Consider the following 16,547-nt stretch of genomic DNA (forward strand, 5'->3'; position numbering starts at 1 on the left):
ATATACCACCCCCTTCCATGGCACTTGACCTTTGCATGGGAGGCCCCTCAGGTTCTCCATGGGGCAGATGTGACTCCCTGAAACATACGCAGGGCTGGGGCCCCAAAGTTCTGGCCTAGGAAGCTGTCCTTTTAAGGACTGGAAGCTCCTAAGTGTCTGTAGTCACTGCGTCCCTGACACAAACACTAACAGCAGCCATGCATCTGCATCCTGAGGAGGGATAGTGTCCTGGAAGGACATGCTGGGTGTCCAACAAGGGTCATGAGGGATCACTAACCCACCCTTACTCACGCCAGAGCCACCTTACTAGTTACAACTGACATGTATTCCTTTTGTAACTTAATAAATTAGTGGCCAGGCATGGTGGCTCACACCTCTAATCCCAACACTTTGGGAGGCTGAGGCAGGAGGGTCACTTGAGCTTGGTTCAAGACCAGCCTGGGCAACATAGTGAGACCGCATGTCTACAAAAATATAATAATAATAATAATAATAATAATGATAATAATAATAATAACAACAAAATTAGCCAGGCATGGTGATTGGCACCTGTGGTCCCAGCTACTTGGGAGGCTGAGGCAGGAGGATGAATTGACCCCAGGAGTTTGAGGCTGCAGTGAGCTATGATGGCACCACTGCACTCTAGCCTGGGCGACAGGATGAGATCTGTAAAAAAATAAATAAAAATGAAAATAAAAAATTAGCCAGGCATGGTGGTGCATACCTATGGTCCCACACTCAGGAGGCTGAGGTGGGAGGATCGCTTGAGCCCAGGAGGTCAAGACTGCAGTGAGCTATGATTGCCACTGCAGTGCAGCCTGGGCAACAAAGTGAGACCTTGTTTCTGAAAATAAAATAAAATAAAAAATTAACAGAGGAATAAAAGGACCCAACTCCATGGCAACTGTTGTTAGGTATCTTCCCAAGCTCTACAAGTAGGACTTCTCAGTGGACCCACTGTTATTTCCCATCATGCCACTAGTGTTCTCCCAGCAGGCCATTCACCCTTTCCCATCATGCCACTGGCCTCTCCCAGCAGGCCATTCACCCTTTCCCATCACACCACTGACCCTCTCCTAGCAGGCCATTCACTCTTTCCCATCATGCCACTGGCCCTCTCCCAGAAGGCCATTCACCCTTTCCCATCATGCCACTGGCCCTTTCCCTGCAGGCCACTGGTGCCCGCACAGCCCCACCTCTGGAGGTCTTTTCTTGGCAAACACAGGTCTTGAACAACACAGGTCTGATTTTCAAGGGCCCACTTACATGAACTTTTTTTTTCAATAAAGATATTTAAAGGCCAGGCGCAGTGGCTCACGCCTGTAATCCCAGCACTTTGGGAGACTGAGGCGGGTGGATCACCTGAGGTCAGGAGTTTGAGACCAGTCTGACCAATATGGTGAAACCCCATCTCTACTAAAAATACAAAAACTAGCCAGGTGTGGTGGCACATGCCTGTAATCCCAGCTACTTGGGAGGCTGAAAAAGGAGAACTGCTTGAACCTGGGAGGTGGAGGTTGCAGTGAGCCGAGATCATGCCACTGCACTCCAGACTGGGCAACAGAGTGAGACTCTGTCTTTAAAAAAAAAAAAAAAAAAAGTATGGCCAGGCGCAGTGGCTCATGATTGTAATCCTAGCACTTTGGGAGGCCGAGGCGGGCAGATCATGAGGTCAAGAGATCGAGACCATCCTGGCTAACACGGTGAAACCCTGTCTCTACTAAAAATACAAAAAAAAATAGCTGGGCGTGGTGGTGGGCGCCTGTAGTCCCAGCTACTCGGGAGGCTGAAGCAAGAGAATGGCGTGAACCCGGGAGGCGGAGCTTGCAGTGAGCCGAGATCGCACCACTGCACTCCAGCCTGGGTGACAGAGCGAGACTTCGTCTCAAAAACAAAACAAAAAAAAAATTTGACTTTTTTGGAGATTTGTAACAATTTGAAAAAACTCAGACAAACTATGTAGCCTAGAAAGAACAAAAAAAATTAACAGGTATGTCGCGAATGCATAAAATATAGGTAGATACTAGTCTTTTATCAGCCACGTCCATAAAGTATACACAAATCTGCACATGCTTCCAGAGATGGCACTATGTGCAGCTGAGCGAAGTGTAAACCAACAGAAAGATGCGATCTGCAATCATAACTGCAGACAGGGAGCTGTGGCCCACATCGTGCTCCTGTTGGCATTTCACAGCTGCCTCCTGTTGCCACTGTGCTCAGTTTCACTCAAGTGTTTCGAGGATCCCCTTAAAATGTTGTGCAGTGCTAATCACCTCTGAGTGGGCAGCTCCTCTCTCCAGCAAAATGCACATCACAGTAAAAAGCGACCTCTCACGGTTCTAGAGGATTTTTCATGCATTTCGTGCAATACTGTAAAAGGTGAATAACCCCAGGGGGACCCATGTGACATGCCACTAGTGATGCTGGAAGTGCTCCCGAGAAGCAAGGGAAAGCCGTGACATTACAAGAAAACGTGGAATTGCTTGATATGGACAGTAGATTCAGGTCTGCAGATGTGGACGCCACCTGTGGATGCCACCATTTCAGAAAGATGATTCATCCTGTAGACTTAGGGTATCGATAAACACAGTACAGTACTGTGAATGTATTTCTCTTCCTCATGATTTCTTAGTAGGATTTTCTTTCCTCTAGCTTACTTTACTGTAAGAATGCACTATGTAATACATACAACATATGAAATATGTGTTAATCGACTGTTCATGTTGTTGGTGAGGCTTCCAGTCAATGGTAGGCTGCGAGTACTGCAATTCTGGCAGAGTCAACAGTTATATGGGGATTTTCAACTGCTCAGGTGGTTGGCGCCCCTACCCCTGTATTGTTCAAGGGTCGTCTAAGCAGCTGCCCCTCATCTGTCCTTAAGAACACAGCCTGGCCGGGCGTGGTGGCTCAGGCCAGTAATCCCGGCACTTTGGGAGGCTGAGGCAGGTGGATCACCTGAGGTCAGGAGTTTGAGACTAGGCTGGCCAACATGGTGAAATCCCGTCTCTACCAAAATACAAAAAATTAGCCGGGCGTGGTGGTGGGCACCTGTAATCCCAGCTACTAGGGAGGTTGAGGCAGGAGAAACGCTCGAGTCCCAGAGGCGGAGGTTGCAGTGAGCTGAGATTGTGCCACTGCACTCCAGCCTGGGCAAAAAAAGCAGAACCCCAACTTAAAAAAAAAAAAAGCCTTGCTCTACCTCCCTTTATGTCTACAACAGATGCCCACATGCAATGGGAGGAGTCAGAGAGGCATAGGTAAAAAGACGGAGGGGTGAGCAGGGATGGCAGCAACAAAAGTGTGCTTGCTCTGGGCTTAGGATGCCCAGAAGGCTCTCAACTACTCCCTTCCAGCTTTACTGTCTCCCCTCACACCCAACAGGCTGCAGGAAAACATGTGGTCTCGGCAGCTCCCTCTGCCCGTACTTCTCTCCCAGCTGGCACTGCAGCCATGTGGCTCCTCCCCATGTCTTCCCTCCACCTGATTCAGACAGAAGTCCTCCACAGAGGGGCCCACCCGCTTCTGTCTTCTCCTTGGCACTTATCGCTGACTTGTCCCCCGTCTGGATGACAACGAGAATCAACAATCCATGATGGGAGCACACGAGCACCATGTAAGGTACAAGGACAGGAATGTGGCCGCCCCAGGCAATCAGATGCTGGGTCCCAAGAAGGAACTTGGAGATGGATAAAAATCACAACGATAGCTAAAATCAGGCTCGTGACAAAAGCTCTTAACCTGGTCACAGAACCTTGCTGCACACAGTGGGCTGAACGGTGCCCCTCCCAAAGATATGTCCACTCAGACCTGTAGTCCCAGATGCTTGCAGGGCTAAGGCAGGACAATCACCGGAGCCAGGAGTTCAAGTCCAGCCTGGGTGACATAGTGAGATCCTGTCCCTTAAAAAAAAAAAAAAAGACATGGCCGGGTGTGGTGGCTCACGCCTGGAATCCCAGCACTTTGGGAGGCAAAGGTGGGTGGATCATGAGGTCAGGAGTTCAAGACCAGCCTAGCCAATGTGGTGAAACCCCGTCTCTACTAAAAAGAAATACAAAAATTAGCTGGGCTCCATTGCCCAGGCTGGAGGACAGTGGTGCAATCATAGCTTACCGAAGCCTTGACTGCCCAGGCTCAAGCCACCCTCCCGCCTCAGTCTCCTGAGTAGCTGGCACTATAGGCGTGCGCCACCACACTCAGCCAATTTTTTTTTGTTCTTTAACAGATGGGTCTCAATATGCGGCCCAGGCTGGTCTTAAACCGCTGGGTTCAAGTGGTCCTCCCACCTCGGCCTCCCCAAAGTGCTCAGATTACAGATGTGAGTTACAGCGCTCGGCCTTTATATAACTTGACTTCCCCAAAACGTTAACTAGTAACAGCTTATTGTTGACAACAAGACTTACCAATAACGTAAGCAGTTGATTGACACATATGTATATGTTGTATGTATCATACTGTTTTTCTCACAATAAAGTCACCCAGAAAAGGAAAATGTTATTAAGAAAATCGTAAGGAAGGGAAAATATGTTTACTATTTGTGAGGTGGAAGTGGGTCATTATCGAGCTCTTCATCCTCATCATCTTCACACTGAACAGGCAGAGGAGGTTGCTGATCTTGGTGTCTCGGGGTGGCAGAACCAGAAGAAATGTGCATCTAAGTGGCCCCTGCAGTTCAGACCTTGTGGTTCAAGGTCAAGTGCACAAGCCAAGGAACAGCAAAGCCTGCCAGCGCCACCTCATGCTGGGAGAGGCAAGGTGGAAGAGCTGGAGGCTCACCCTCAGAGCCTCCAGAAGGCACCAGCCTGCACAGCACCTGGATTGCAGACTTCTGGCTTTCAGAACTGTGAGAGAAAAAAGGTCTGTGTCGGAAGCCCCTCGGTTTGTGGTAATTTGTTAGGGCAGCCACAGGAAATCAACACACTGTGTCTGCCCCCAGGTTCCAGCCAGTGTGTGTGGGATGCAGACGGGGCAGTGGATGCCTGACTTTACTCAGAAGGGAACCTCCTGGCCAGGCGTGGTGGCTCACGCCTGTAATCCCAGCACTTTGGGAGGCTGAGGTAGGCAGATCACGAGGTCAGGAGTTCGAGATCAGCCTGGCCAACATGGTGAAACCCCGTTTCTATCAAAAATACAAAATTAGTTGGGCGAGGTGGCACACACCTGTAGTCCTAGCTACTCGGGAGGCTGAGGCAGGAGAATCGCTTGTACCTAGGAGGCGGAGATTACAGTGAGCTGAGATCACGCCACTGTACTCCAGCCTGGGTGACAAAGCAAGACTCCATCTCAAAAAAAAAAAAAAAAAAAAAGGGAACCTCTTAGAGGTCGCCCTGGCCCTCCCACAAGACACATGTGGGAGACAGCCTGGCTAAGGACATTATGTCCTGAACTGGAGCCACCCAGCCAGCCGTCAGGGTGCACGTTAAGCCCAGCAAGGATTTATTTTCTTTTCATAGCCCCGTGTATTCAAAGTCCTGCAAAGTCATCCTTTTCACTGCAAAAGGTCCTTGCCCTGTCTCCCGATTTCTGAAGTGACAGCCACAGATTGAACAGCTGTCCCAGGATTCATTTTTACCATCAAGCACCTGACGCGGGAAATCCCATCTAGCGAGGTGATATGGTTTGGCTCTGTGTCCCCACCCAAATCTCACGATGAATTGTAATCTCCAGTGTTGGAGGTGGGGCCTGGGGGGAGGCGACTGGATCATGGGGGTGGTTTCTCACAGTCTCCTAGTGTGTTCTGTGATAGAGATCTGACGAAATCTGGCTGTTTAGAGTGTGGCCCCTCCCGCTTCGCTCTCTCTTCCTCCTGCTCTGGCTATGTAGGATGTGCCTGCTTCCCCTTCGCCTCCCACCAGGATTGTAAGTTTCCTGAGGCCTCCGCAGTCATGCTTCCTGTAAAGCCTGCAGTAATGTGAGTCAACAAAGCCTCTTTTCTTTATAAATTACCCGGTCTCAGGTAGTTCTTTACACAGTGTGAGAAAGGATTAATAACCTTAGGTAAAATCAATAAACAGGCATTGGCTCAATTGAGAGGCAGGATTTCAAACTCTGCTCTGGTTTTCTTGCAGTGGAGCAGCAACTTACCTGCCAGGTTCGAACTTGAACTCGGTTTGACTCCACCGTGTAAACGTTTTCTTCATGCATTGCTAACACGGGCGTCTCACACAAGAAGGTCCCTAAAATGAAAGATGAACATCAGGATGGCGGCCGCTCATCCGCCAGACTTGCTGGGAGTTTCAGGAGCATTCCCACACACTATCCCTAATTAATCTCAGCATCACCACAGCTTCATAGGGGTGCGCTATCTGCACTTCGCAGATGAAGAAAATGAGGCTCTGAGGCACAGGGAACTGTCGTGGCCACGGCTAGCAGTGGCAGTGCGTGCGGGTCCTGGGCTGATGTGGAGACTCCATGCTGGGCTCTGGGCTCCCTGCCCTGCACCCCTCCCATCTGGCAGCTGGTGGTCCCAGCAGCACAGCATCTATGACAACACACCCAGTTAAGCAAATGTTTGCTCATTTTAGGTGGAACTCTGGTGGCCACAAGCCCTGGTCCCTGGACCTAACTATTAGGGTTGGTGCAAAAGCAGTTTTTGCCATCAACCACAATTACTTTTGCAGCAACATAATAGATAAGAATCTAGAGGCGGGCGTGGTGGCTCACACCTGTAATCCCAGCATTTAGGGAGGCTGAAGCAGGTGGATCACATGAGGTCAGGAGTTTGAAACCAGCCTGGCCAACATCGTGGAATGTTGTCTCTACTAAAAATACAAAAATTGGCCAGGTGTTGTGGTGCATGCCTGTAATCCCACCTACTTGGGAGGCTGAGGCATGAGAATTGCTTGAGCCCAGGAGATGGAGGCTGCAGTGAGCCGCCATCATACCACTGCACTCCAGCCTGGGTGACACAGCAAGACTCTGTCTCAGAAAGAATCTAGTTAGGGAGATGATAATATACACAGAACAAAAAATATCCCAGCACCTGCTGTGTTGGTCCTACTGGGGGAAATAAGAAGTTCACCCTTGCTCCTAGGGAGTCTACAGAGGAGAGGGGAGGGGAGGAGGGGGGAGGGGAGGGGAGCGGGGGGAGGGGAGGGGAGGGGATGTGAAGTGTCGGTACAATCCTGGACAGAGTGTGAAAAATGTTATGAGAGAACTTTAAGCAACAAAGTGTTAGCAGAGAAAAAACAGTGTGGGAAAGATCTGAGGGAGAGGCGGAAACTAGTGATGGACGTGCCTGAAGAGGCGGGGCGTTCAAACACACGAGGGGGCAACCGCCCTGGGAAGAGCATGACACGCGGCCTCCTGTGTGGGCAGGCGGCTAAGGGGCAGGGTTGGTGAAGGTGGTAACTGTGGAATGGGGGGAGCTGAGCAGCACATCCTGGTGGCGGGGCCACTGCAATGGGCTGGGAAATGTTCCCTAAAGATGCCAGGTCCTGCTCCCTGGCATGTATGAATATTACTTTATATGGCAGAAGATGGTAAGGTCTTGGGATGGGGAGATTATACTGAGTTATCCAGGTAGGCCCTAAATACACTCACGAGTGTCCCTGTAAGAGGGAGGGAGGCAGATTTCAGACCAGGGGCAATGTGACCAGAGAGACAGAGACTGGAGGTTTGGGACCACAAGCCAAAGACTGCTGGCAGCCACCAGAAGCTGAAACGGGTTCTCCCCTGGGGCTGCAGAGGAAGCGTGGCCCTGCTGACGCGATCACTTCTGTCCAGTGAAAAGTGAAACTGATTTGGGACCTCTAGCCTCCAGAACTATGGGAGAATACATTTCCCACATCTTTGTCTGAAGCCACCAAGTTTGTGGTCCTTTGCTACAGCTGCCTCAGGGAACTCCCATAGATGTGCTGAAGAGAGGAGGAAGAAAACAATGGCCAAGGCCGGGTGCGGTGGCTCACACCTGTAATCACACCACTTTGGGAGGCCGAGGCAGGCAGATCACCTGAGGTCAGGAGTTCGAGACCAGCCTGGCCAACATGTTGAAACCCCGTCTCTACTAAAATATAAAAACTAGCCGGGTGTGGTGGCGCGCACCTGTAATCCCAGCTACTGGGGAGACTGAGGCAGGACAACTGCTTGAGCCCGGGAGGCGGAGGTTGCAGTGAGGTGAGATCGCACCACTGCACTCCAGCCTGGGCAACGATGGCAAAACTAACCGCAGAGAGCTGGAGAGATCTTGGGGACCTAGAAGGGTGTTTGAGATTAACGGAGTATGTCTGAAGAGCCACCTTGAAGTTTCAGACAGAGGCTGGCCTTGGGTCAAGACACCACAGGTCTCACTGCTGTGCATGGTCTGGAAACATTTCAGAAGATGGGAGGCAGCCACCTCCTCCCTGGAAGGAACCCCACAAAAGCACAGTGGTTGTTTATGCCCACACAGCAGGCCCCAGGATGCACTGGCAGCACGGGGCCACAGCTGCAGCCCTGGCTCTGGAAGCGCAGGCACTAGCACGAGGGTCTCCCCAGCCCCTGTGCCAGCCCTCAACTGCACCACAGTGGCCCTCTCATTAGGCAGGGAGGAAATAAAGCCAGGTAGTGGGAGTGCCTCTGTCGGGGTGAAAAGAACCCACCTGCACTCCGTATCGCGGCTCCAGAAAGCTCGAAGATCGCCACCTGCCTTCCGTTCCAGACTGCGACAGCATCCTGAAAAGAACCGTGGACATTCAAGGCAAAGGGCGGGAAAAGTGAGGTGCAACTGTACACCCCACTGCACACTTCCAAAGCCTCCTCTAAACACTTCCGAACGCTGCTGCTCTGTCATCCTACGAGTATGAGATCACTGGGTCCTCTGTGGACAGGCTGAGGCTGTTTTCCGTGTTATATAAGATATCCATGGGTTGTATTATGATTCTTTTCTGGTTTTTTTTCCTATTTTTTTTTAGGTTTGGGGAATGGCAAAGAAAGTATCCCTCTCTTTCCTTTATTTACTTTTTAAATTTATTGTTTAACTGACTTTTTTTTAATTTATAAGGGTACATGGCAGGTGTATATATTTTTTATTATCATGTTCTTTTTTTTGAGACATGGTCTCACTCTGTCGTCCAGGCTGGAGTGCAGTGGCACGATCTCAGCTCACAGCAACCTCCACCTTCTGGGTTCAAGCGATTCTCCTGCCTCAGCCTCCCAAGTAGCTGCGATTACAGGCATACACCCCGACGCCTGGCTAATTTTTGTATTTTGGAGTTTTAGCATCTTGGCCAGGCTGGTCTCGAACTCCTGACCTCAAGTGATCTGCCCACCTCAGCCTCCCAAAGTGCTGGGATTACAGGCGTCAGCCACCGTGCCTGGCCTATATTCTTATTACGATTTTCTTTATGAATATAAGGTACATGGATATCCAGGAAATAAGAGAATCTAGGATGGAACTGAGAGTGGCCTAACCTGCCATCTGGGGCCCTTGCTGCCCTGAACTACCTGGCCATGGGGCAGTTCTTCTGTCTGTGTCCCACCCACGGGTCCCCTCGGCAGTCACCTTGGTGGCAAACACCCCACTGATGTGCATGTCGGTGCGCAGGCTGTGTGCGACCCCCGTGGACAGGAAGCACACATTCAGCAGCCTCGGGGAGACCTGCACGGCGGCCACTTGCTGGTGGAAGTGTGACGACATGGCCCGCTCGCTGAGGATGGCCACGGAGATGACGTTGTTCACTGCCAGCAGGTTCTTCCTGGAACCCCACTTCATTTCCAGGTTGCAAGAGAAAGAAGCAGATGTGTGAACAGAGCAGGAGAAAGATGCAGTCAGGAGAATACTTACACACATGAGAACTCAGAAACCATTTCCAAGTACCATTGTTCCGGACTTAAAAAATGATCTTATAAGACATTATAAGAAAAGTCTTATAAAGGTAAAGAGTATGCTGTGTAGAAAGACTTCAAGATACTGATGCTCAAGAGTTGTGATTGGACAGGCAGCACTGGTATGTCTGTTCTGATGGGAAGAGCGTTTTCTAGAGTTTTTCTGAGTGGGACACACTTTTCTGAGTGTGACATAGGGATGTTTATGTTTTTTATAAACAGACAGGAAGTTTACATAATGGATTAAGTTATCCAGCTTTCCTCTGCTGATGTGAAATGTTGGTTTCATAATTTTATATTAAACTTCTAAATCTATCTAAAAGTAAATAAAGAGCTATGCAAAATAGGAAAGTATAAATTCCATATAGGAAAAAACCCAGACATCAGAAACTGCTCTGAAAGGGCTCAGATGTTGGACTTAGCAAAGACTTCAAAGCAGCCACTGGAAACGTGGTGAAGGAGCTGAAGGAAACCAGCCTGGTGAAGTGAAGGAAGCTACAACGACAGTGTCTCATCAGGTAGAGAACAGGAGCAGAGAGAAATCATAAGAAAGAACCAAATGCTGCAGAGAAATTAAAACATCCTCACACAAAAACGTGTACACAAGTGTTCGTAACAGCATTATTCAAATGTCCATCAACTGATGAATGGAGAAAGAAAATGTGGTCTGTTCACAGCAGAGAATGTGATTCAGCCATGAAAAGCAGCAAAGCATTGACACAGGCTACAATCTGGAGGGGCCTTGAAACCTCAGCTCAGTGGGAGCAGCCGGGCACAAAAGACCAGGTGTTGTGTGATTCCATTTCCATGAAACATCCAGAATGGGCAAATCCTTAGAGAGAGGAGGTAGATTAGTGGCTGCCAAGGGCTGGAGAGGGGAAAATAAGAGTGACCACTAAAAGGTACAGATTTTTTGCGGCGCTGAAACTGTTCTAGAATTCACTGCAGTGATGCTTGTAAAATTGTGAATATACCAAAAACCACTTTGTATATATCATGAGTTATATCTCAGTAAAGCTCTTTTTCATATAGATAGAGAGAGATGAAGAGGGAGGGATGGGTTCATGGGTAGATATATATTATAACTAATACAGGTCCACAATCTCTTATCTGCAATTCTGAAATCCAAAAGGTCTTTTAAAATGTCTTATTATTGTTATTTTCACATAGTCTTAAGTTGAATAATTGATAAAAATAGGTTCAGAGTCATTTATGGCCTCCACTTTCTTTCTTTTTTTTTTTTTTTGAGACGGAGTCTCACTCTGTCTCCCAGGCTGGAGTGCTGGAGTGCAGTGGTGCAATCTCGGCTCAATGCAAGCTCCAGCTCCTGGGTTCACGCCATTCTCCTGCCGCAGCCTCCTGAGTAGCTGAGACTACAGGCACCCGCCACCACGCCTGGCTAATTTTTTGTATTTTTTAGTAGAGACAGGGTTTCACCGTGTTAGCCAGGATGGTCTCGATCTCCTGACCTCATGATCCACCCGCCTTGGCCTCCCAAAGTGCTGGGATTACAGGCGTGAGCCACCGCGCCTGGCCATGGCCTCCACTTTCATGCAGCAGAAAATGAGTGCACCGAACACCCTTGGAGGCTGTACCTGGATTTGCGTGATGTTTCCTTGGAGCTCGGTAGGGGTCTGAAGGGCCCACCTGTCCTTGCCCTCTGCCCCGGGGCTGCCCAGGAAGTCTGGTACTTTCCTCCACATGGCTACTCGCCCTCTGTCGGTACCAGCGGCCAGAAGACCTACAGGTAGAAACAAACTGCATGTGAACAGAGTTAAAAAAAGGGAACAAAACAGCAACAAGCTCTGTTCTCTAACCCCCTTCTTCAAAGCATCAGCCCTCGCCCAGTCTGGTGCCTCTCCACCTCATCCCTGGCTGCATCTTTCTGCCCAGGTCCTTGCTGCCCTAACCTCACAGTGCCAGTGCGGGGGTGGTGGGGGATGCTGCTCTCCCAGCTTTCCTAGAGGCCAGTCGGCCTGGCTCGGGGCTGCCCCATGCTCAGCACTCAGCAGGCACTAGAGACGCGGCTCTGGCTCACCTCCTAGTCTCCTGTGCTCTGGATGTGCATATGCACACATACACACACGTGCATGCACACACACTTCCTGCACTGTCCTTCCCGTGGCATTTCAGGAGGGAACAGAGATCAATGAGCAGGAATCGGTTTGCTTCTTTTTAGATGGGGTCACGCTCTGTCACCCAGACTGGAGTGCACTGGCACCATCTTAGGTCACTGCAGCCTCAACCTCCCAGGCTCAAGCAATCCTCCCACCTCAGCCTCCTGAGTAGATGGGACCACCGCTGTACACCACCACACCTGGCTAATTTTTGTATTTTTTGTGGAGACGGGGTCTCACTATGTAGCTCAGGCTGGTCTTGAACTCCTGGGCTCAAGTGATCCTCCCTCCTCAGCCTCCCAAAGTACTGGGATGCAGGTTGTCATGCTTCTAACCAAACCCCCTGGCCTTCATGTGGGATCACAAAGCTCTGCTGTTGCTTGCTTGCCCTTGCCCGACTATTTGAATGGCTGTGAGTTACCAAGTTACCATTGTGTGAGTAGCCTCCACGTTTCACTACCATTATTTTGCAGCCGGCGCACAATGCTTGTGGTTGGTTTTGTTTCTCTTGTGCCAGGCCAGGAAGCCTCACCTTTGACTTTACAGTAACACACACAGTTCATATTCTCTCCTTTCTCAAAGCCAAACTTCTCATCTGGACTCAGTATATAATTCTCTCCTCGTTCTATGTCCCAGAATCTACAACAGAAGAAAGCAAGCCCCATGGAGGGCCTGTATTAGTGGCGTTTCCCTCTGAGGGGTTTTTGAACCTGTGGAGCAAACATTAAAAGTCAGGAAAAAGACATAGTTCATCAGACTCCTGATATGAAAACGAACACTGCTGTTACATTTGGGACATTTTACGTCCTGTTTCTAATGAAAGAAAGCCGTTGCCTAGATGGTGGTTTGTATATGGCAGGAGGTCGCCAAGAGAACACAGGAACTGCAGCCCCACACAGAGCACGAGATGGCCCCGGACAGCACACTGAGCTAACGCAGCAGGCAGCAGAGACCACAACGACTGATTCTAGTTATGCCACACTCCGAAAAACCAGGCAAAGAGATTCCACGGGCAAACACCAGGGCAGGACCACCTGGGGGCAAGGGGAGCCCCGAGGGAGTGCAGTGGGGCAGGCAGGGACTCTTGGGGTCTCTTAATGCTCAGCTCCTCAGTCTGGGAGCTGGTGAATGGGTACGTCCAGTATGTGAGCAGTCAGCATCATATGTGCATTTTACATATGCTACATTCCAACACAAAGCTGACTTAGAGGAGCCTGTTCCTCAGGGAACTCTCATCAAGGGGCACTGGAAAGGCAGACTCTCACCTGAGGGCAGCCTCCCCGACGGCCATCACGAGAAGGCTGCCTTCAATCAAAGCGATGTCTGCCCGGCGGCCGGTTTTCCCGCTCAGCTTGACCTGTGTGAGGAAACAACTGAGCAGAGGCACCATGCTTGCCGAGACGGCATGTCCCGGCTTCAGGAGCCTGGAGTCTCTGGTCCTCAGTGACTTCATGGAGACTCACCAAGTGGGGGAAACATGGGGACAAATGATGGAAACTCTGTGAGGTGGCTTTGGGTTTTGAGATGTAGGGGCCGAAGCAAACCACTACTCTTGTACATTAAATAATGGCTACTGGGCCGGCCGCAGTGGCTCACGCCTGTAATCCCAGCACTTTGGGAGGCCGAGGCAGGCGGATCATGAGGTCAGGAGATCAAGACCATCCTGGCTAACACGGTGAAACCCCATCTCTACTAAAAATACAAAAAATTAGCCGGGCATTGTGGCAGGCGCCTGTAGTCTCAGCTACTTGGGAGGCTGAGACAGGAGAATGGCGTGAACCCGGGAGGCGGAGATTGCAGTCAGCTGAGATTGGGCCACTGCACTCCAGCCTGGGTGACAGAGCAAGACTCCGTCTCAAAAATAATAATAATAATAATAATGGCTACTGAGCACAGGGCGTGGGCGGGTGGCCATCGGTGGACACGCTCTGGAGTGATCACTAAGTTGAGCTGGTGCTCCCTGTTCATCCAACCACACGCTCTGGGCAGGCCTATCATCCCTGTTTTGTAGAGAACAAACCTGGCCAGGGCCCACCAGCCAGTAAGGAGCTGAGCAGGGTATTTAAAGCAAGGTCTGTGGACTGAACTGCATACCCCAAACTCATATGTGGGAGTCCTAACCCCCAGTGCAACTGTACTTGCCTTCAGGAGGTACTTAAGGTTAATGAGATCCTGGGGTGGATGAGCCCTGGCCTGGCAGGGCTGTGGCCGTGGAAGGAGACACCAGAGCTGGTGCTCCCTCTCCCTCCCTGCCCTGTGGGGACACCGGGAAGAGGCCCCTGCAGGCTGCTTGATGTGGGACATCAGCCTCCAGAACTGTGACAAATGTCTGCTGTCACGTCACGCAGTCCGTGGTAGGTTGTTACGGTGGCCCAAGCTGGCCCCTGGGACGAGGTCGCTGTGACTAGTGCCCGTGTCCTCAGCCGCCCTTACAGGGCATGTAAAGGCCCGAATGAACACTGACTGAGGAAAAATTAGCTCTGTCATCTGCAAGAGCATCTTTAGGGAAAGTTCAGTGGCCTCCAAGGAGCAGGGATTCCTGTGGAACAAACCAGCTGGAAGACGGGGATACGGTCGCCTGCCCGCTGAGTTCTGCAGGTGGAATGAGAGGCTGTGCAGTGAGTGTGACTCTCTTACTTGCGCCCCAGGTCATGAGGGGTGCAGCTTGGGGGTGGGCCCAGGCTGTCTCCCATCAGGCCCCACATCCACCCAAAGATGCAGGACAATCTCCATCTCTTTTGTTTCCTTCACCTATGAATTGAATGTGGTATGATAAATAATGACACTGCTAGCTATGTTAGCCGCCCTAACTCAGTTGATAGGCTTTTTTTCAGTCTTGCTATCCAGAAGAGAAAGGGCCGTCAACGAGGCCAGAGAGAACCTGGCCCAAGATCCCCAGCGTGAGCCCCCAAGCCCACTCCCACTCACCTTCATCACTTCTTCTGCTTTGCCCTCAGGAGGCACCGTGTACAGGGACAGCCGGAGGTTCTCTGTGACCACCACCAGTGCCTCCCTCTTCTCCATGTAGAACAGCATCTGAATCGTGCTGTCTGCGGACACCACCTGAGTGGTCTTGCCCTTCTCATCCACATAGTGCACTGTCCCTGGGGACAAACGTGGGGTCACTACATGAGGAGGCCCTGGTTTATCTGCTTCCATGACCCTCACCAGCAGCCATTTCTATCAACTTAAGGACATTTTCAAAGCAAAGCATCTTCAGTATAAGAACTTAAAAATAGGCCGGGCAAAGTGGCTCATGCCTGTAATCCCAGCACTTTGGGAGGCCGAGGCTGGTAGATCACCTGGGGTCAGGATTTCAAGACCAGCCTGGCCAACGTAGTGAAATCCTGTCTATACTAAAAATACAAAAACTAGCCAGGCAGGCGTGGTGGTGTCCGCCTGTAATCCCATCTACTCGGGAGACCTAGGCATGGGAATCACTTGAACCCCGGAGGTGGAGGTTGCAGTGAGCCAAGATTACACCATTGCACTCCAGCCTAGGCGACAGAGCAAGACTCTGTCTCAAAAAAAAAAAAAAAAAAAAAAAAAAGAACTTAAAAATGAAGCATGTGACCTGACCTTACAGGCTGCAACCTCCACTTCATGGGTTCAGCTCAGCCTCAAGCTGTCTCTATGGATTCCTCCTCTACCCCTGTCTTGGAGGGTTTCACATCCACACAGCTGACCCTGCAGATCTGGCAGCCTCGGAGCTCTGAGTCCACCTCATACCCTCCACACGCTGAGGCCCTAAATGACAAGCCCTCTCTGTGGCCACTACTCCCTGTCCTTTCTGCCCTGGGTGTCGCTGCTGTGCCGCCTGCCTCCTGCCAGGCTCTCTCTGGACCTCCCTCTCTCAACCTCCATAAGCTGCTCCTGGCCTAAGCTACAGGACTTAACTGTACCCAGCCTGGAATCCCCCTTTTCCTGCCCTGCCTGAGCCTGCTCCGGTGCTGGCCAGCCACTCTGTCTGCAGGCCCTGTATGAGCTCGGGGACTCAGGCTCATTTTTGCTGCTCTGAGGAGACTCCTCTGGGAGCCTTCTCACCTGCCCCTCCCCTCTCATCTTTTTCCCGATGGATAACGAGTTCTTATTTTTATTATTAATTCTTTTTTCAAGAGACAGGTTCTCACTGTGTCAGCCAGGCTGGAGTAGAGTGACATGATCATAGCCCACTGCAGCCTCAGCCTCCTGGGTTCAAGTGATCCTCCCAACCAGGCCTCCCGGGTGACTGAGGCCACAGGCACCACCACACTCAGCACAAGCTCTTACCCAGCTGAAGAGTTCAGGATCACCTAGAGGTGAATTGTGACACCAACTAGTATTTAATAAGTGCACAGTACGTGGCAGGCTCAGTTCTAAGCATCTTTACGATAACTGGGTAGACACCAGTATTACCCCCTTTTCCACATAAGGACGTGAGGCACAGAGATGAACTCACCCACAAAGCCTACAGCTCCCGGACAACCGGCAGGAATTCGCAGCCCACACGCCACCAGAGCCGGGCTCCTCCCTGGCACGCACCCCCTCCTCTAGGTGACCAGCGCTTCTTCCTTGTGGGCCTCATCTCTCCACCCCCTTCTCATTAGCCTTCCTGGGGGGCCCCTATCCTGGCACGCCCCCTCCTTGCCA

General features: G+C 50.8%; 1 protein-coding gene across 14 annotated transcripts in view; it reads right to left on the reverse strand.

The window, feature by feature from the left end:
- Positions 1-16,547, reverse strand: part of IFT140 (intraflagellar transport 140) — a 102,634-nt gene that overhangs the window by 66,940 nt on the left and 19,147 nt on the right. For 13 of the 14 annotated variants that reach the window (XR_010152206.1, XM_054668642.2, XM_016929149.3 and 10 more), the window contains 7 exons: positions 14,847-15,022; positions 13,184-13,275; positions 12,451-12,557; positions 11,397-11,542; positions 9,479-9,682; positions 8,577-8,649; positions 6,082-6,173 (listed from right to left, as the gene is read on the reverse strand). Coding sequence is in view for 13 of the 14 variants with exons in the window: in XM_054668642.2 (XP_054524617.1) it covers positions 6,082-6,173; positions 8,577-8,649; positions 9,479-9,682; positions 11,397-11,542; positions 12,451-12,557; positions 13,184-13,275; positions 14,847-15,022 (890 nt within the window). In the remaining variant the exon portion in view is untranslated. Of the gene's footprint in view, positions 1-6,081; positions 6,174-8,576; positions 8,650-9,478; positions 9,683-11,396; positions 11,543-12,347; positions 12,558-13,183; positions 13,276-14,846; positions 15,023-16,547 lie in introns of all 14 variants that reach the window. The other variant, XM_016929156.4, reaches the window with a different exon arrangement.

The sequence above is a fragment of the Pan troglodytes genome, chromosome 18 (assembly GCF_028858775.2).
Source record: "Pan troglodytes isolate AG18354 chromosome 18, NHGRI_mPanTro3-v2.0_pri, whole genome shotgun sequence".
NCBI classification, from domain to species: domain Eukaryota; kingdom Metazoa; phylum Chordata; class Mammalia; order Primates; family Hominidae; genus Pan; species Pan troglodytes.